The sequence below is a fragment of the Chroicocephalus ridibundus genome, chromosome 8 (assembly GCF_963924245.1).
Source record: "Chroicocephalus ridibundus chromosome 8, bChrRid1.1, whole genome shotgun sequence".
Classification (NCBI taxonomy): Eukaryota; Metazoa; Chordata; class Aves; order Charadriiformes; family Laridae; genus Chroicocephalus; species Chroicocephalus ridibundus.
Window position 1 is genome coordinate 45,796,520 of NC_086291.1, and position 21,268 is coordinate 45,817,787.

General features: G+C 41.8%; 2 protein-coding genes across 5 annotated transcripts in view; one reads left to right on the forward strand and one right to left on the reverse strand.

The window, feature by feature from the left end:
- Positions 1-6,281: 6,281 nt before the first annotated feature.
- SNN (stannin) lies at positions 6,282-16,538 on the forward strand. 2 transcript variants are annotated; one of them, XM_063343300.1, is made up of 3 exons: positions 6,282-6,416; positions 7,176-7,447; positions 14,344-16,538. In XM_063343300.1, the coding sequence occupies exon 3, from the start codon at positions 14,427-14,429 to the stop codon at positions 14,688-14,690; it is 264 nt and encodes an 87-aa protein (XP_063199370.1). In that variant the 5' UTR covers positions 6,282-6,416; positions 7,176-7,447; positions 14,344-14,426; the 3' UTR covers positions 14,691-16,538. The 2 variants fall into 2 exon arrangements, with proteins under 2 accessions (XP_063199370.1, XP_063199372.1); XM_063343302.1 differs by lacking the exon at positions 7,176-7,447 and having other exon boundaries at positions 6,331-6,416.
- A 30-nt stretch (positions 16,539-16,568) lies between these two features.
- TXNDC11 (thioredoxin domain containing 11) overlaps positions 16,569-21,268 on the reverse strand; it is a 29,922-nt gene continuing 25,222 nt past the window's right edge. For all 3 annotated transcript variants that reach the window (XM_063343298.1, XM_063343297.1, XM_063343299.1), the window contains 2 exons: positions 20,128-20,208; positions 16,569-17,781 (listed from right to left, as the gene is read on the reverse strand). In XM_063343298.1, coding sequence (XP_063199368.1) covers positions 17,154-17,781; positions 20,128-20,208 — 709 coding nt within the window. In that variant the 3' untranslated portion in view covers positions 16,569-17,153. The remainder of the gene's footprint in view (positions 17,782-20,127; positions 20,209-21,268) is intronic.

Here is a 21,268-nt window from a genome sequence, read left to right on the forward strand (position 1 = left end):
GCCATAGGCCAGCTGCTAGCATGGGAACAAATACAGTGTCTACCTCTGGAGATAGTCTAGGCTATCCAGACTACCCATTATTACTATAGCTGCAATAATGAATTATAGCAGAGAAACTTCACAGGAAAGTCTAGTAGAGATGAAACTCTTAGAGACACAGAAGTCTCTAAAATGGACAGCAGGTATTCAGGCATGGCATAAGAGCACCTAGGGAATAGACAGGAATAAGAGAAATGTCTTCATTGTATTTAAAGGATAACAGACTTTTCAATGTAGTAAAGTGATCTGATTTCTTAGAGCAATTAATATCAGCTTCAAAGAATTCTGAAATACAGTGAAGAAAAAAGTTCAAATATTTCCTACAAAAGTTGTCTTCCAGGGAATAACTGCTGACTGGAGACCTCACCATACGGAATACTGTATAGATTTTCTTTTACAGAAAAATGCAATGCTGTTTTGAAGCCTTATGCATTCACCCTGGGGAATCTGCAGGGCACTTTGTATTGTAAGAAAGATATCTTGTCATTAATGACTAATGACTGGTGGGTAATCCTGCAGCACAGTCCCTTTATCTGACAGGACTGCACACATGGATGACTTGCAGCAAGATTACCCTAGCACGGTTGCTAGGTGGCGAATGTAGTGCCTAGAAAACATTTGATGCTGACAGCTACTGTAAACTGTTTTGTAGGGAACAGCTTTACCAGTGCATTAATTCTGCTGCAATAAAGGATTTTCTCAACTAGAGCAATTCAAAACAAAAACATCATAAAAATCAAATTTACACCTAACTTTTGACATATATACATTAACCCACATTTCTCAAAAGAAAGAGTTATAAAAACAGAATTCTCTAAAAGCTGAGTCAACAAGACAGCTAGGTCAGTAGAGAAAAGGCTGTTCTGCTCCTTGCCCACGGGTTATAGGCCTGGATCACAGGCACTCACAACTCTGCCCTCCCTGAACTTCGGAGGGAGCTGGCACTGCTCAAATAAGCATCTTAGGTGATGAAACAAGGACGGAAAATTTTACTTTCAGAACAGTCAAGCACAAACGTACACTTCTTATGCACTGCTCACCATGCAGGGTTAACACCTTGAATTTCTTTGTCTTCAAACCCTGTCTCCCCTAAGGATTTGCATATGTTGGTAACTACAGTACAGCACCTCTCTCTCCCCAGATTCACACGTTGAACTGCGGTAGCCTTGCAGCTTTCTGGCCTTCTTCAGGAGATGCGGTCCTCCATACAGTGACCGATGAACCATCCACCACAGCTAACTTCCATTTAACACCCTCGAAGGCCCTGCTGCCCCTGAGTAAACTGGTCACAGAATACTACCAATAATTATAATGTAGCAAAAGTCACATACTCTGACATTTAGGATTTAACATAGCATAACGCAGCTACTGTGGAGCACAATCAGTTCAAATTACGTCCAGCTACAGATTTTCAGAGGGAGAGTACACCTAATCCTAAAAAGGAGATAAAAATATCTTTACTTGAGATTTGAAACAATGGAAGTAAAAGGAAGAGGGGAGAGTTACAGACAGATTAAGCTTCAGGAATGCAAAGGAGAACGAAGGCATTTGCACAAACGGCATCAGAACAGCTTATGGCTCAGCTTCTAGTATAGTGAGTAATTGCTGGTATTCAGGAAATTAATCTGAAGGTCTTAATTGCAACTAAAACAATTACTCGTAATCAGATGACTATATTTAATAGTCTTTCCTAATAATAGATAAAATAGCTACTTTGCATATTAAATATTGCCTATGTTAAATGTTCTGATTGTTCTGATGCAATATTCCTGTGCTGGGTTTCATAGGTACATGGGTTGCCTTCCAGGATCCCAGAGGAATAAACAACAACGTTCACACAAAATTTACCAGGAAACTTGCAGAAAAAATTGGTGACCAGAGCTATCAAGGGACTAGATGGAGCTGTCTGAATTGATTTGTCAATTTGGATTTAGCTTTCCAGATCATTTCCACCTTCGCTGTTTACATCACTCAAAACCCATTTTGTCTCTAAATCACTTCTAGCTTCTCTACTAACATCAGGCAGTTGTAATCATTAAGTGCAGTAGCAAATGTTTTCATTAAATTTCTGTTCTTTTGTAGGTATCAGCCGTACAGTGTTTTCTGGTTTTCTGTAACGACTGACACTTTGAGTTTAAACTGTTCACTGTGATTCGGTTTCAGGAGTGCTCCTTAAATCCAAAGCAAATTAAGGCAAGTTGGCACAAATGTTGAGATAACAAGGGATTTCTTTGTCTCTTGGCTAGAGTAGGGAAAGTTCAAACTGGGCTTCATCTGGAGAGATGTTCCACTGCAAGGCAATCTGTCACAATAAATGCAATACACTGGTGTAAACTATGATTTGCATTAGTGCACTTACACTGTTTCAGGAAGCACTTTCTGTAAAAAGCAGAACTATGGTGATAAAATCTAGTAAGACTGTCAAGAAGTTACTAAACATTGGACTACTCAGCCTCAAAACAATATCGCTCCAATCTGAATTTCTAGCTCTATGTGAATGTAGCTCAAGTGCATTGTGAAGCATATGGACCAAATAGCTTTTTCTACTCTGTATGCTGAAAATGTAAAAAATGTGTTTTAAACATGAAAATTAGCAATCTAAACAGATTTTTCTTTGGGTTTCCTCAGCTAACACATTCAATATGTATCTGGAAGACCTGACAAGAAATATGGCCCAAGTAGGGGAAGCAGTAAACAATGACACGGCTAAAAACCTTATAAATGTTCAAAACCACTTTTTTTTTTTTTTTAATTTGATCAAATGCACTTATAGTGGTAAACCTGAGAGAGAAAAGCTTCAGTTCCAGTGTCCAGGATGGGGTATTTACCTGTCCGTATCTCCAAAGCTTGGTCTCCTTTTCTCTGTGATATGTGCTCTCCAGTGGGCCTGTAAGTAAAGGTGCGAGTTGTCACTTATATGTCCTTCAATAAAGATAGTGGCATTTTTTCCTCTTTAACAATCCCTCTATAGATTTGCAAAACAGCTGTTTCTAAGGAACAGTTAAAACACACATAAGAAAGTGTTCTGCATGGACAAGTCTATTTCCCAAATACACTTTCTATGGTGCAAAGATGATTACTGAACACATTTTGCAGCAAAGAGTGCTACAAAACAACAGAAAATTGAACAGATATTATAGGTGTAATATATATTTGTTGCATATTTGTTGTCTTTCCAAGTGGAAATAGAGGAAGCAAGTGGATACTAGTTACCATTTCAGGAATAACACAACAGATGCCCCTTATTAAAGGAACAAATATTGTCAGTAACTATTCAAAATTCAAAGTTAATAGATCTACAAAGAATATACTTAGAGGACACAGGCTGTAACTGACAGAAGGAAACTCCAGAAAGAGGTACATTTAAAATGGCCATATTATCTGAAAGCCATTGAAAGTCAAGGAGAGTGTGATGTGAATTTGCAACAATGGAAACAATTTCTCTCTAACAAAACAAAGTGAAATACAAGCAAATCTTAATCTGATCATTAATTTCTCTGGCAGTGGTATAGTCCTGAAGAGAAAACAAAGAAACTCCATAATTAGTAACTCTTAAAATCAACATTGCTGGAAACTATGCTAGGGGTCAGAGCAGCTCCAGCAGAGATGAGGATGACTGTGACAATGACTACAACTGATCCCAGAATTCTGCAGATAATTCCCAGTGAAGTCAATAAGCATATGTAATGGTTTAAAACGTTGAGTGCTGTGATATGAAAGCATCAAAGCAAGAGGGTAAGCTTTAAACAATGTTATAAAATTTAGAAAACTGTTAAATCTGTTTATATATGTTATGAATACTGTGGGAAATATCTTATTGATGAACTTACCTTTTTTCCTAGGAAGAGAAAACTATGTCCTATACTAGCATGTTGCATGTCCACGGTTGCACATTACTTGTGCACAGCTAAGAAGCAATAGCAAATAAGTGAGAGGAAACTCTCAATTTTTCATCCCTGGCACAGCAGAACAGCATGTTACTTGATTGCCTTAACTGAATCTGCCAGTATGCTTCACAAGCTCCTGGTAAAGTATAAAGTGGGTTCTTTCTGCTTCCCAGCTGTGAGGACCAGAGGTGACTTGGGCCTTGCCTCTCCTATAAGCCTCAGGCATTAACTAGGGACTGGTGGAGGTTGCAAAGTAAGAGAAGTTTTTAAGCAATTTTGAAGGATTAACAGCCCTGTACTTTCTGCACAGAAGACTGGAAATTTCCCATGCTATAAGCCTGCACAGATTAAGCAGCCCATTTGCAAAGATAAGAAACTGATGTGAATGAAGCAGCTTTCTTCTCTGTGCATTTTACTAAATATGAATTACAAAATCACTATAAAAAGCGTCTCAAAGGCAAAAAGTTTTCAAATTATGCTAAAAGAGATTGGTGGTCTTCTCTTAAGGCTGTGCTATTACTGGATGGCTTTTACCAGTCAGCTCTGTTGTAATTGCATTCATGCTTTTTGTACAAAAGGGCATGACCCTTCTCACTGAAGTGGATTAGGACACTCATATACAGTGGAGTCTACAGCCATGGTTATGTAAGTAAAACAGGCATCTCCACAGAGTTTCAAATATCTAAATGGAATTTATACATCTTATTAAAGTACTGGCCCAAAGGCTACCTCTGCATCTGCTCACTTGACAGAAAGATAATTTACTGCCATGGCCAATATTGCTTTGCCAGACAATCCAGACCATTAGTTACTAACAGTGAAAGTAACCCTGTGTCAGCGCTTGGTCTTCCACTTCCTTTCGGAAAAAATTCCGAACTTTTAAAGATGTGTTTAGTAGTACTTTTATCATCTCTTGTATGGTGGCTGATGCATAAAGACAATAGAAACCGATGCTATACTACACTCATTAGATCCAAAATTTAAATAAAACGTTAATTTTACATTAAACAATGACTTTTCTAAAATGTTCTTAATTGGCTGTGGTATCTCAGGTATTCCATGCCACCATGCATTTTTGATTAAACAAGATGGTGTGTTTAGGGCAGTCTGTACTATGACACAGCTTCTCTGATAATACTGCAAACCAGCTATGTAGGATTTGGGAGCAGTCTACAAGTACCTGTCATCTTAAGAAGGCCTCCGGAGACACCAAAATGTGTGAGTGGGGCTGTGCAGCTTCCAGGTGAAAGATGGCTCCTGTCTGGACGGCTTTGAGAGCGAGCAGGGGAGGTGAGGCATCCATTTGGGTACTGGGCCATATTTAGCTTTTCACTGAATAAGAATGGAAAGGGACAATGCTCTTAGGATTGTCAACAGGCTCATGGTGGACACTGCGTTAATGCAAGGAAAAATTACTTTTACTCCCTAGAAAACTGTGCATGATATAAACCAGCATCTGTATCGTAAAACAGGTATTTGTATAAAGTCATGGTAACTTCTGAACTTGATCTTCTGACACCGTCTATTCCCTCAAAACTCCTTTTGCCAGAAACCTCTTAAGACTTTGGATGAACCTCAAACGAGTTGGGATCTGTTTAGCCAGCAACTATACCACATCAGAGGAGTCGCAATACTCCGTCATCTTTTTGCCCTCTGGCATCAGTAAGGACCAACTTAAGCAGAAAGGTGAAGAAACCCTGCATTGAGCAATTTCCTAATGCATTTACATAGCTACTGCACCACCACGGGGTGAATTACTACAGAGAATGGACAAACAGGCAACGAGATCATACCAGACCCCTTTCAGACAGATGACCTTTGAGAGCCAGGGAGGCCTGTCCACTGCCTGCCCCAGCCCCAGCAGGAAGGCCCGTCCGGTGGCCCTCAGTGCTCACCAAGCACCACGGCGGCTCTGGGGTGGCCTTGGCGGTACCGGTGAGCCGCAGAGCCGAGCGAGGGCCTCTTGCAGCACCAAGGCGGTAGCTGAGCCGTTTTATCCCCGCAGAGGTTGGCGAGGGGAGCGCTGGGGCCAGACCAGAAACCTCCGTCCCCCTGCGTCCCTTCGCGGGGCTGGCTGCGGGGCTGCCCGGCGCGATCTGCTCCCTCACGCTCTCCCCTCGCCGCCGGCCAGGGCTGAGGCGGCCGAGGAGGGCGGCGGCGGGAGGGGGCGCGCCCCCCAGGGCAGCCCTTTACCTCAGCTTCGCCTTCTTCGAGCCCCCAGCCTGCTCCCCGAGACCCGCCAACCCCCCGCGGGCCGCCCACGGCCTCTGTCAGGGCACGGCCCGCCCGCCGCCGGCGCTCCGCCCGTCAGCTGTTGCTGGCCGGGCCCTGCGCGCCGGGCGCTGATTGGCCGCCGCGCGGTGCCGCCCGGCCCCCGATATAAGGCGGCGCGGGCGGGGAAGGGGCCGTCGCGCCCGCGGTGGCGTCGGTGGGAGCGTGCTCGCGCGAGGCGGGACGGTGTGCGGTGGGGCCGGGACCGACCGACCGAGGGTGAGCGGGCGCGGCGGGGTCGGCCCCGGCAGCAGGGCGGGGAGAGGCTGGTCTGGGCGCCGGGTGGGGGGCGGGCCCCGCATGCTGTGAGCTGGGGCGGCGAGGCGGGGGAGGGTCCCGCGGCGGAGGGGCCGCTTGCGCTCCCCCCGCCCCACTATACACACACACACCCCGCAGGCCGGGGCCGCCCCCTCCCGGGAGACGCTCTTTGTGTCTGCCGTGGCTCGGCGGGAGGGGTCCGCGCCAGGGCGGCGGCGGGCTCCGCTCCGGCCCTGCCTCGCCGCCGGGCGGAGCTGGGGGAGCCCCACAGGCCTCGGCGGGGCCCGGCGCGGGCGGCGGCTCTGCCCCGGGGCTCGGCCCCCTCCTCCCGGTGCCGTGGCGGCGGTAAACGCCGCGCTGCAGGCAGCCAGTCACAAGGCGATGCCTCACGGCTTGGCGGTGGGGCGGGCCCTGCCGCCCCAGCCGGGCCCCTCTCGGCCGGGGAGGCTCGTCCCCCTCCCTCTGCGCGGGGCGCTGGGTGCGCGGTGCAGGGGAGCCCGGAGCGGCCGCTGCGCTGGCAGCCCGCGGAGCTCACGGTGGGGCCAGTTGCTCAAAAGGAATCCCCATCCTTCTTCCGAGCAGCGCGCCGGTACCCTGCTGCCCCGTGCCCTTCCTCTTCCTGTCACGCACGCAGGTGCGGGCATCTGTCAGTAGGTGTTGCTTTTTGAATAGACCCAGAGAACTCGGAACAACTTGTAAGACTCTTGCCTTGGTTGGCAGGTGGGCGAAGCAGTATCGGATCCTCTTCCCTGCCCGCCTCTAGCGGGAGCTGCGGGTTAGCCGTCGTTGTGTAACTCTGGAGAGCCGAGAGCAAAAGGCACTTGGGATGTGGAGCACCTAGGGACCAGTGTGATCCCTCTCCACAGGAGAGGAGCGAGGAGGAAGACTTGCCAGACAAGATCCAAAACTAGTGTGACCTTCAGTTTTCCATTCCACTAAGCTGATTCTGGAACGCCGAGTAGAGGACTCCCAGCCCGAGCTGCTTGGTGCAGGTACATGATAGACTTGCAGTACTTGTGGTCTGAAGATTTGAGCTGAGTATAAAAGCCGCTTGAATATCAGGAATGCATGGGTGCAGTCTAGCTGCTGTTAGACCAAGCCATTAAAAAAAAACACAACAAACAAACCCACAACCAAACCACACATTTGGAGAGCTACCTTGACTGTGTTGCTTTTTTTTTGAAAAAGGGGTTTTTTTCTTTTGAAAAAGAGTTTTTTTATTAGCAAACTTAATGTTGCTGTCTCAGCAATATTTCTAATATATCAAGAATTAAGCTCTGCCACAGGAAATACACAGCATGTTACTTCTGATAATGGAATGTCAGAAGTGACCCTGTTATCTTATCAGGACAGACCTCTCATTAGAGCTCCATGTTGGATGTGACACTGACAAATATAAATCTAGAGTGTGACAGATGTTTTGCCTGTCATGCAGTTGTCTCTGAAGAAAACATAGTCTTAATACTAGAAACCTGCTTCTAGTTCTGCATAAACTGTCTGACTTGCCTGATGGGCAGTTACAGTGTAGACATATTCCACTTGCTGTGCTACTGAGAAGGTCTCCCTGCTCTTGGAATTGTGTCACTGTGTCTGAGAAACTACCTAGACAGGTGCTCTCCTCTCTTCATCTTACTGTCTCCTGTAAAATATTGAACTCTGTGTGGTTTAGCATCGTGTAAAGCTTTAAAAGCAATTTTTGATTTAAGTGTAAGGTATTACTACACCTCATGCTGAAAGTAACTGCTGTTCCAGTCAAGGCTTTTAGGTATCAGTTTTCGTTCTAGTGTTTGTAACAGTAGCTTGAATGTTAAGTTGTTGGAAGACTGTCCATAACTCATTAGCCACAGAAGGGCCTTTTTTAGCTGCCTTCCCTGCTCTTTTATTCCTCATCACAAGTATAATAAGGGTTGGGAGGAGGAGATTCGCATTGAAGGCTTCTAAACAGCTCTCTGCTTCTAAAATAGCCTCTGGCCAAGCCCCACTTTGTGCAAAGCAGCTTGGCTTTATCAGAAAGAGGTGGCATTAACTGGAGTTAATTAGGAATAACAGTGATCCCACTGTTTTTTGGAAGTGGTAAAGCCTGAGCACTCCTGTATTGTAAAGGCCTAACTTTTTATGGCTGGATAGTGTGGTGCTGTATGCACTTGTGTGCCAGTGGTAGAGCTACAGATCTCATTTCCCCGGAGGGTTTTCCCCTCACTTTCCACTGGTAATAAGGATGCTCTTGTGATGAGTATGCAGCACTCCTCAAAAGTAATCTTGCTGGCACACACAGGAAAAAGCGTTTTTCACAATTAGTAGCATGTAGTGCAAGCTGCTGTTACTTTGTCTCTTAAAGATCTTAACATGGAGGCTTTTAAACCAACCAATCATTACTAAATCTTTTTTTTAAATTAATTTTTTCTTTTTAAGGTGAAGGTCACTCTGGTAGTCTTATTCTCATTTCCTTTGCTCTACCCCATGCAACTTTAGGTGAAATACTGTAATGGAAAGTATACACACACCCCCCTTCAAAAATACGAAACCTAAAGATGTAATACTTGCATCTTAAACATAACTGCTTAAGGACTCTGGTATATTTGTGTGAGATATACTAGATTTGTTTTTGAAGCCTCTTGCTGTAGCCTTGGCTTCTGTGGTAGCAGTATTTCTTTTCTGAAACGTGCCTGCAGGCATTAACGATAGTGAACTTAGCAGCAGAATGCCTATAATCATGAAAAACTTGGTTTAGAAACTAATGCCAGCCTTGCACTGAATTTGTCCCCTAGCAGCCTTCTGCAATTTAAACTGCCTTTCTGTTTGCCCTTTACTTACAGCTTCTGAATTGGATAATAGAACTTCACAAATGAAGTTCTGAGTAGAAGCTGGTATTAGGCAAAAAAGAAAAGAAGCAGTTATTTATGGAAAAATGGCTTATAGCTGATGTTTTCACTGCTTGATTGCTGTAAGAACAGAGACAGGCTATTTGCAGTTCCCACCAGTGAATCTGACTAATCTTGCTAATGAGTAAATATGCTTAGATGCTTGCTTTGATAGTAAATGTGGTGGGAGGAGGTATAGCATGAGAAGTACCACCAAGTATATATGGATGATGTTATCAATCCCTTTGAAGATCAGGAATTTACAGCTTTTAGTATCTTACAGTAAAAGTGATAAATGAACTCAGTGCTGCTCCTGGTGTACTTGTGGACTTCTTTAGATCAGGTACGCTTTAAGGGAAAAGCGAGTCTGAAAGCTAGTTGTAATCTGCTTTGTATCACTCTAAGGGTATCTACAGAATGCTCTCATCAAGAAGTGGATTTTGAAGGCAGCTTAATCTTGATTTCAATCAGTTGCTGGTGGAAAGCGTAGTGAGGTTGGAGTTCTGCATCTAGAAAACAACACAGAAACCAAAGGCCTCTCTGGTAGTTCTTGCTAGTATAGTTACAACATGCAAATGTACAGTGCTAAAGATAGAATTAAGGCTGCAGGAGAGCTTTAGCTCTAGCTATATGGTGACCTAAAGCCAGGAAAATAGCAGCATGAGCTAGCAACAACACTGTAGCTTTCACTGCCAGAATACTGCAGGTGTTTGGAACAAAACTATCTAAAGCTAATAAAATAACAGTGCCACCAACCCAGTTACTATCATGCACTATTAACTAGCTGTTTGTACCATTCTAAATGTGTACAGGTGCTTAATACCTGACTTTATATAGGGCGCTGGCTCCAGATGCCTTCAGTGGGAAGGAGAAGAGGATACGCCTGCAGAAAGAACGGCTTCTACACTTTACCTTTATCTCCCTGAGAAGTGGAGTTGAAGTGCTTTGAGAAAGTGACCTTGAATTTTATCTAGTTGTCCTTCTCCTAGAATGTGAATGTCCATGGAATAATCTTTCCAAAGATACATAGGCTTGTTTTCTTCTACAACTCTTAGCATTAACTATGCTAAGGTGCAAAGATGTGATGAGCTCTCCAAATAGAAGCTAGAAAGGGCTTCGTGATGCAACCTGATTATCTTGGCAGTGTTATTGTGAGATCACACTCATTTCTGTCCCTAGAGAAAGCGAATTTGCTGGGCAGTACATCCAGAGGAAGTTGTGCTCTTTTCTGTCCCAGAGTTCAAAGTGATGCAGGTCCTTTGAATTTTTAATCAAATCAAAAAGCATTCAGAATTTTAAATCCTATTGATTTGGTCAAGAAAGGTCTTTAAGAGGAATCTGTAAGTGGTTGTGTTGCACTCAAATTTGGACTGAGAATTGTTTAATAAGGGTAAATCAGCCATCTGCATCCTGGAGGTCCTTAGTTCTGAATCTTTTAACACTTTCTACCTGCCCGTAACAAAGCTGAGACACAGAAGAGCCTAACCCAGCTAGAAGTAACTTTCTAGTGTAAGCGGAGTGAGCATTCATGTCTAACATCCTGCCTCAGGGACAGGTCCTGCAACTTTCTGTTTACATCTACTCCTGTTAACATCTCCGTTGTCTTCAAGAGCTCTGAGTTAGTTGGTGATAATAAATACAAATGACCTCCTAGACTGGAAGGGTAAGTTTAATAATATTCACTGTGTGTAAAGTTACGAGCAAGACTTCCACAAAAAAAAAATGACCTCCCAGTTGTTAAATCTGTCCTTTTATAAAGGATTCATGTGAATTTATTATAGAAGGAGCTGTCATGACCAAGCTGAGTTAACTTGCTAGAGCAGAGGATAAAGAAAGAAAGTGGCCATACCCAAAGTAATCGGCGTGTTCTTCCTGGTCAGCTCTGTACCTTGAAACTCTCTACTTAGCTTCCTGACTGTCATCTGCTGTAAAATGTCATATATTCTAGAAGCGCCAGCTGAGTGGGTGTTGCCAGCGACTGAGGTCACCCGCTCATGGAGTGCATGTGGGCCTGCAAGGTTTTTCCCAGTGCCTGCTGAGAAATAAGACTGATGGAGACTTGTGTCTTTGTATAGTTTAATATCAGGATTTTTCTAAAAGGTGGAAGTAGGGGTTAAATTGCCTCAACTTCAAGCAAGCAACAGCAGTGTTATTAAGCAGTAATTGTGGTGTTAAACAGGAGTGTCCAAGAACAGTAAATAAGAATTAAGAAAGTACTATGCAGCTTTTCACACAAGGACTGCAATAAATGCCTACCTCTCATAACTCTTCTGAACTGCTCCTGTGCATGCTTTATTCCTTTATTCAGAAAAAGCAATTTCGCAAACAGCGGACTTCCTGGTCTAGCTGTACTCCTCAGGATCCCCGAAGAAATGGGAATGGCAATAGCCCAGTGTGTAATCTGATAAGAGAAAGCTTTGCCTCAAGACAGAGGTCTGCAGCCTTAAAGAGCCCCATTTCTCCCTCAGATAGGAACTTGCAGACCTGCCTGTGTTTTCCAGGTCAAACTGAGACCATTGCAATTTGTGGCTGTTAAAAATGGGGAGGGGGAAATGTATTTTCATTCAGTCCAGATGGATGTAGGTCCTTTGTTACACAGACCTAACATCTAGCTCTTGCTTTCAGACTTGTTTCTCAAGACTGCTTGCAAACATCTGTGTCTTGCTAGCTATTATGCTGAGTTCTAAAAACAGCTTGCCAAAACATCCTGGTGATACAGAGGATGGTGATGTGTGAAGTCTCATACATTGTATAGCTGTTGCCTCTACTCGCTTGAAGTCTGGCAGAGGGGTAGCACTTGCAATGCTAGTTTCAAGTATTAAAAGCTATTTTCTAGGTGACAGTAGCTGTTCAGTTCTCATGTAAGGTTATGCGCTGTGTCAAACTGCTGTAGAGAAACAGTGCTAGTAGGTTGTCATTGCTGCTAGTAATTGTGCAAGCTGCAAAAGAGGGCTTAATGTGGGCAATACACTGTCTGCATGAGCAGCAAGGTAAACCAGCCTTTACGCTGGTGCTGTACTGTTGTGGCTAGATCAAACAGTGCTGCAGTTCAGACATGCCCTGCGGAAAATGAACTACATGAAAGTCACTCTTAATCACCGTCAGCTGATCGCCCTGTGTTGAGTAAGCATTGCAGAACCAAGATGATTACGACAAAAATCATACACATCTCTGGCTGCAGTGGGCACATAGCTCTGTTGAGGACATGGAGTGTACTTCATTTTATTATTTTCTTGCTTGGGCAAAATTGGGTCTGCGTGACCTGGCTGTTTGTATCAGGTACACTACAAGCTATTGGTTGTCATTTACGGGCTAGAAATGTAGCCAGAGTGTGTGTGAGTTATGTGACACGGGATCCTAATGATGCTCATGCTGAACTTATCATTAGTGGATGTGTCCTTGCTGAAATGGCTATGTGGCAGTGGGCATGGTTCTGCCATTCCGTGATCTGTTAGGGAATAAACTTAGTCTCTAGCTTGAGTTCTGTTAGTAAAGATGCTGCACTGTAATTGCTTTGACTCATTCATGTTGGAGTGTTGGTGAGAATTCAAGTGCAGTGCATAACACTCAAAATAACCTAACGGTTCTGGCTCTAAGTTGGTTAAGACTGACTTCTGAGGGGTCTGTATGAAGATGGCTGCTCTTGCAGCTGAGAGACAGCAACAAAGATGGTACCTTTCCTGGAAAGGTATAAGGCCCTCTATAGACTGGCACTTATGGCAGCCAGAAGATACTCCTGTTGTTGTCCTATTGCCAGCCAGTGCCTACATGTCAGATGAAATGCAGACATTGTTGTTCTGCACTTGCAGCTGATCTTAGAACCATGAGAGACTGTATCTGTTGTACCTGAAACTGTAGTATCGAGTCCTGACGCATACCTACAGCAGTAGAGAGGTAAGATATGTTCCTGGGAAGGACTGGCTCTGGTCTCTACTAAAGTCCTCCTTGAGTTTGTCTTGTTAGAGTAGTAAGAAAGAATTGTCTTATATCCCAGCTGAAGTGGAGAAATGTAATGCTACCAACTTTGTAAACAATAACTTTGAAATTTAAGGCAAGGCTCACATGATCCCTTAAACAGTGTTGTGAATTCGTAAGTGGAAATAGCAAAGACGTTCCCTATACACTTTTGTCCTGCTCTAACTCTGCAGCAGACTGAGGACGTCTTGGAGCTTTTCCTCCCTCCCTCCCATTTTAATGCCTGCTGTCTCTGTTCCAATTTCAGCTGCAGTCCTAACACATTACCTTGCTCTTGTGGCTTTCAAGCCACTAAGAGGAGCAAAAAATTAAAATAATGATCTTCCCCTTCTGTTTTGTTAGCCTTCAATAAGTCCAGCTCTACCTGCCTCTTATGAGAAATGCATATAAAGCAACATCTGCTGTTTTTGATCAGCTCAATGAACAACCAATTAGTCAACCCTTATAAACAGACCAGTGTATGGACAGGCCTATAGTAATGCATTAGCATTGCACTTACCTTTGCAATTAGCTTATCAATCCTGGAAGTGTTAGTAAGTAAGAAGGATGTTTGTAAATTAAATTTTAAAAAGGGCCAGACTTCTGACTCAAATGTACTGTTTAGGAAAACTGAAGGTAGCTGAATTGCTACCTTGTCATGGATTTGGGAGCTCACTCATGATTAAGCATTTGTGTTAAACAGTTTTAAACCTCTAAACCTGTATAACTTCCATACAGTCTATTACATGTCTGTCTTGCCTCATCTTGTGTCTCCTAGGAAAAATTGTTACCTCATAGCAGGCCGACCATGGTGCTGTCTTGGCAAGCATGTCCAGAGTTAAAATAAGTTTAGCTTTCATTTGCTGTAGTTCGATGTAGAAACTTGCACCTTCAAAGGCAGTTTGTTGAAGGAATAGCTTAAAGTGACTAAGAACTGTAGGAGTGTGAGAAGCCCAAAGCACTGAATGCAAGAGGGTCGTGTGCTGTTGTGAAGGATCCCAGCCATGAATATAACGTTGCTGAATATGGTAAAACTGCCCAACTTCATGAAGTGTCTGTTTTTTCCACTGCAGGAGTTTGAAGATGCAGCAAGCCTGATTGATAGTGAGGACAGAAGAATCTTGTTAAAGCAGTCTGACAGTCTGAAATACCAACCATGTCTATTATGGATCATAGCCCCACCACTGGAGTGGTGACTGTTATTGTTATTTTGATTGCTATTGCAGCTCTTGGTGCCTTGATACTGGGCTGCTGGTGTTACCTGCGTCTGCAGAGGATCAGCCAGTCTGAAGATGAGGAAAGCATCGTGGGTGAAGGAGAAACTAAAGAGCCCTTTCTTCTGGTGCAGTACTCTGCTAAAGGACCCTGTGTAGAAAGGAAAGCTAAGCTAACTCCAAATGGCACAGAAGTACATAGCTAACTTGGAGCAACACATGTATATGGACTGTGCTTATGATGTGTATAACCAGCAGAAGAATCTCTATACTGTGAAGAAGCTGGTCACATGCACACTACTCATCAGAAAACACCTTGATGAGGATTAAATAAGCTTTGTTCGCAACTGCATGCACTGAGAAGTTGTACTTCGCATCAACTGTGTATCCTAATTCCTCTATGATAGGAGCTAACTCGCCTGGCGTAATGTCCATTGCCGGCAATGGACACAGGGATATATTGGTGTGAAGAGACTACTAGTGTTTTCTGTTACTTGAATGTTTAGCTGAGCCTATTTTAATGGAGCTACTACTGTAATGTGAACTACTTTAAACTGTGAACTGTAAATAGGCTGCCAGAAGCTTTTTGCTTTGTGTTCCACAGCATATGGGAATAATGTGATGCAACTGTACATAACTCAAGGGGACTCCTGAACCACAACTGTTGATGCGATTCCAGACCTTCAAAACCAAATCTGCAGTTAAAGCTTGCTTCTGCTACTAACTTGAGTGCAGAGCCAGAAAGTCAGAACTCCTACTTGTAACAGTTTATTGGACTGATGCAGAATACTTTCTTTGAAAAGAAGGTATAAGCCTTCAGTAACATGTTGAGGGAGGAAACACGGGAGCTCTAAGAAAGGAAGCAATTTCCTTTAGTTGCAGCTAGGTAGGTTAAGCTTTTGACTGCTAGAACAGAGTTCTCTAACTATGTAGCTACTGCAAGGAAACTGCCACTGTGATGGATTCCAACCTGGGAACTAATGATGGATACTGAACCCTCAGGGATGGTCCAGAAGGTTTCCAGGAGTTTGAAATGACAGTAGAGCAGGCTTTTCTCTTCTGTAGGTCCGCATGCTGAAACTGCGGAAGTGGTTACTTACTAAAACTGGCGTAAGTGCAACTAGTATGAACTATTCCTAGAACCCCTGTTTGTGTACTTAGCAGTTAGGGTATATGCTAACAGCCTGTTGTAAAAAGGCATTTTAGTCTACAGACAAACAGTCAAGTATAGAATTCAGTCAAAGTATCTTGTAGATAAGTCTTGTGATTGAACTGTACTACTACAAGATAAGTTTCAGTCTTTTGTACAAAAACAAGTGTTGATATGGGGAAGGGAGATTGCTGGTCAGTTCTTAGTCAGCAATGGTGACATCCCTTCCCTTCCTGCTCTGTGCTATAGTTCAGCTATAGGAACTGTAAAAAGATGTGTTAAATGGGGAGTTCTGGACGTCTAAGGTTTGGAGGGAAGAGGGGGGGGCAGAAAGGGGAGGAAAAGGAACAACACTGAGCCACTGAGGGCAGCTTACATATACTAAAACTCTTAGGGTAGGCATATGAGCTTTGAGGCCACCCAATTGTTTTCTATGACTTCATACATGGCTTCCTTTACCTACTGAAATTTTTAAACAATTGCCTAGGAGAAAAAAGCTACTGTAAATCTGTCCTTTGAAGTCCAAGTTCTTGAGCTCTATAGGAAGCATTAGACTTGCTTCTTGTACCTGTATGTATGGAGCAACTAAGTAACACAGGTCTAGGATGCTTGCTTGAGAATTGTAACTATATGCAGGACAACAGTGTCCCTTTCTTCTACAGTAATATCTTGACTTGCATTTTTAGTGCTACAGTTTCCTTCCCCCCCCCCCCACTTGAAGCCCATAATTTGAAGCAAAATTAGTGCTGTCAGTAGTGAAAAGCTCCTGCTGTTGTCTCTTGAATACAATATTGGGGTACAGCTGACAGAAGGCTGTCCTTACCCTGGCACATGCTTTTTTAAGATAGTAGTCTCATAAGACTTGCATGTATAGCCAGACCCGTACACTTAAACTCCTGTATTCTAGACCTCTTACAAATCAAGGAGAAAAGGATTAGTTCAGTAAGACTTTTAGTTTTCAGCAGAGAAAGTTCACACATGGCTCTTGCAGGTTTCAAGACAGATAACTGGTATACCAAAGTAATACAAAGCGCTGAAGTTCTAGAACAGAGTAGTTGTAGCATGATGACTTTGTCCATTCAAGTTTACTGATTACACAAATGAAATATTTCTATTTTAATTCAGTAAAGAGAATGCAGTGTAAAGGGCAAACTTCAGAAATTATGGAAAAGTATAAATCAAAGGTCTAATTTCTCTTCTAGGAGCTGTAAGAAAAAGCCAGTGAAAAAGAAATGGTCCTTAGAGGTGCTTCACACTGCTGCCCCTAAAAATCAGCATCTTTAATTTAAGTGGATAGGTGTTTCCAAGTAAGTGCAACAGTAAAGTGCAGAAAGTGTTCTCCATTTTCCTCTTCTCTTTTGATGTGGGTATCTCATAAGTTGTTCAAGTATACAAAAAATATTCCATTTGATTTTTTTCTAGATCACGTGGGGGAAGAAGTCTTCATTTACAATGGATTTCAATAAAAATTTGCATAAATACCTACCCAATACTGCATCATTTGACTTTGTGTAAGCAATTATTCTGTCCTGTTTCCGCTACTGTGCTCTGTCTCTATGGTATCAATATTATCAATCCTTTTTTCTTCTACTGTGGCAATAGCTGTTGAAACTGATATATCATTATCTTCAGAAAGTATTTGCTCTGACTGAAGGGATTCTTTTGTTTCATCTTTGCTTTGTAGCTTTCCTTCCCTTGATGCCACCAAGATTCTCAGTAAAGTATTCTCTTTAAGGAGGTTTTCTGATGCATCAGCTAATTCTTGAAGCTTTTCAGCCATTTCTAATAATTCTTGATTCTTTTGGTCATATGTGGCCTGTAACTGCTCACTGTGGAGCTGCAGAGTCTTGTGCTGCTTTTCCAGTGTGTGTTTTTGCTGCTGCAGTCTATGTTCTTCTCTCCTAGCTTCAGAAAGCTGTACTTCAAGCTGGTTGTGGGCCTGATGAAGGGCACTGATTTCTGATCTTAACTTCTGAATTTCTCTCTCTAAGTGGGAGATGTGTCCTTGCTGTAGAACTGCCTCTTTATGTAGGCATTCTTTGGTACAGGGCTCTGATGAAGAAAGACTTGAGTGATGTAAAATAAATTTAAGGAGATTAGGAAGGTTAACTGAAAAGTCTTCAGGGAACTTCACACTTTGTTCCTTCCTAGAAAGAAATAACAAGTTAATATTAAAAAATTCAGATGGATAAGCAATGATAATTTTTCTAAGCATCTGCTGTTCAGCTCCAACTTGGTATTTTGTTTTTTATTGAGAACGGTTAATATAGCAGCTAAGAGAAACCTGAACTCATGTACATAAGTTCAGTATTTTCTTCTGATGAACCCTTTTACCTGTATTCCAGTCTGGGTACTGTAAGCTATCTCTGCACTGGATTTGTATTTGTCCAAGAGCAAAGTTTTCTGTCAAATTTCAGGAAACAAATTTTACTTTTTTTTTCCTTTTTTAAAAGTATCCCAATTATAGCTTATGAGCTTGAAGTATGTATGTTAGTATCACTGTTGGGCAGGTGTGATCACAGAGTAACATTTGTTAATAAGTTTAAGGAGAGTGTTTAATTGTTCCTAAGTCTATATACATACTGAGAAATTAAGTCCAGATGTATAAAGCTATCTGATGGGAAATTACTATTTTGAGCATATCTATGTTATCCTGAAAGAAGTAGCTTAATGTGTTCCAACATCAGAAGGGTATTGCAAGAAGCAGAAAAATACAGTTTGCTTTTATATGGTAAGCGGTCACTTTAGTCAGAAGCAAGGGCCTTCTGCTATCAAAAAACCAAATCCTTTTACTTGTTCCTCTTACTACTTTGACTTTATACCACTGGGATGATCAAGGAATCAAAGCAAACACTTTTTTTTTTTGTTTTCTGTTTTTTCTTTTTCCTGAAGCCTGTTATATGCCTGTGAACATTAAGCACAGCATATGAAGAGGTAGGCCCACTGCTTTCTGCAACTGCATAAACTGTTACCCTTCACCTGACAAGAGTCAAAGCTGCTTGAAGATGAACCAAGTACCAAATTTCTTCCTCAAGACTACTAACCACCAAAACACACCCACAACCTCCAGCTGTGTCACATGTTAAAATTATTGCCCTTTTTGGACCATGTGTGTACTTCTATCACAAAACATAGGAGGCTAAACTGTCCTCCAAGGACTAGCCAGGAACTAACTCTTAAACCTTCTCTTTCTGAACCAGTTCTGTCTTCAGCCTTTCACTGAGCATGTTCCAGTATAACATGAGTTTGCTGCCTCCTGACTTGCAGTAGAGCTACTTCCACTTCAGTATGTTTAACTGGGAAGTAGCTAATAGTTTATCACTTTGTATTGTCTTTAGCCTTCTCTCTTTCATTAGGGAGCCATCAAAACAAGAGAAGAAAAGCTTATTTACTTCCGTTTGGTTGCTAAATTCATAACCAGATTAATGGTATGTAGCATACATTCAGACGTGGGTTAATTATACATATCAGAAAAGGACACAGGTTAAACCCAAACAAAAATTATTCCAAAGCAAGAAAGCCAGATTCAAATATAATGCCTAATAATTTACCACTGCTGCTCCTGTACATACACTATGGACAACTTGTATATCCCCACATATACGGCATTATGTTTCTGAATTGCTTACACTGCATCTGGAACAGGAGTTACTCAGTTACCAATTACAGTTGCCTCAAAAATGCTTTCTGTGAAATCCAACTCATTAGCATATGGGATATTTACTAAGAACTATTTATTGTATTTCAGGTAGAAAACAGATATCATATTTTATCAATAATTCAAGAACTTCAGATGAAGCTCCTGTTCATCAAAATTAAGCTATTTCTGTGAGCGTAAGCAACATGATTTTTTTTTCCCTTGCAGACTTCTGGTGATCAACAAAGTTATTCTCGTAATTACCCTCAGCAGTTTCTCAGATGACAATCAGCTCACATCCAAGTTTAATGACTCATGACATGATTTAGGCAAAAAATAGTCTAGACTAAGACAAAATTAACTTATTATACAGTGGTAATATTTTACTATGTCATCATCCATTGTTATTGATCAAAAACACAGTATGTATCAGAAAAGGTAAAAGGCTATTAAAAAAAGCAAAATAAAATATAACAGCATGTGTTAGAAAGAAATCGGGATCAGAGTTAATTTGCAAAAACTGTCTCATAAGGCAAATGCATAAGGAGCTGCACAGAAAGCCTTAATGAGGCACCTTTATAGCCAAAGTTAATATATGACTACTCTAGTAGTGCTACTGATACTACAAATACTATCAAAACCTAATTTTCTTGATTTACCTAGATGCAACAAAATATAAAACACACTGGAGAGGAAAAGCAGGAGAGAAAACAATGACTAGAGGTAAGGTACCTTTCGAAACCAACTGGAACATTACAAAGCCAATCTTACTAAAACTAGTAAGACATGTCACCAGATAATTATTATAACTTAGTAAAATGAAAGTTAGAAACCACGAGGAAAATAATTATATTACCTCTGATGAGGAAAAAATAAAATGGTTGGGAGACGGTCTGTCATAAATTCCCATGGAAGGTCATTTCGAGTGATATCAATTCTGTTAAGAAAAGACACACTGATGAAGAGAACAGGCACATGAACAATCTATATTTTCCTGTAAAATGCCATTTTAGGGAATGAGAAGAAGGAAATGCAAGTATCTGTGAAAGTAAGTCTAAATGTGCTATATCAAAAAGTGTTGCAACTACTCTCACACAGCAATTAAATTCCACGGTCACTCATCACATCTTCAGTCACTTATGTACACATCTTCCTTACGTACACACCTTCCTTCTCTGAAACAAACAGGCCTGCCTAACAGTTTCAACACTAGACTGAAGTTTTTTTCTATTCATGAATTTTTTCCTCAAGTACAACTCCATGAATATTTTCCCCTCAAGCAGTTTTGGGAGTAAATGAATTTGCTTCTTCCAAGGACAAGCACATTCTTAAGGAACAATTTTTTTCTAAAGCTCTACATAGAAAGGAACACAAGATTTTGTGCATGAAACACTGAGTCAATTGCTTGTTATGTTTTTCTCTGCATTTTTAGCTTTTCTTTGATTACAAAGAAAATTCTTATTAATTACAACTTTACTATAGAAAAAAAACCCCATAGACAATTGCATCACTAATACTGCAATAAAAATAATGGAACAAATGAGAGAACTTCAAATCAGGAAAGAGAACTGGTGTAGATTTGACAGCACTACATCTGTGTGAATAAAGCCGCAATTATGAACAGGTGATAACTCCAGATTTTTAACTGAATTTTCTTCCTATACATCTCATGCTGTCTCCTGGCATCAGAATGAAACAAGGATGCAATCAGAGCAGATGTTGTAAGTATTGATGTATTATCAAATACATGAACAATAATGTTTAGGTTGCACTGAAACATTAAAAATCCTGGAAACACCAAACAAAAACGTGTGGTTTTTTATGCATATATAAAAAATATATGTATTACACACATGCATATATACATATGTATAAAAATATATGTCTATAAACTAGTTTTGGCTGGGATAGAGTTATTTTTCTTCATAGTAGCTTGTATGGTGCTATGTTTTAGATTTGTGATGAAAATAGTGTTGGTAACGTAGGAGCGCTTTGGT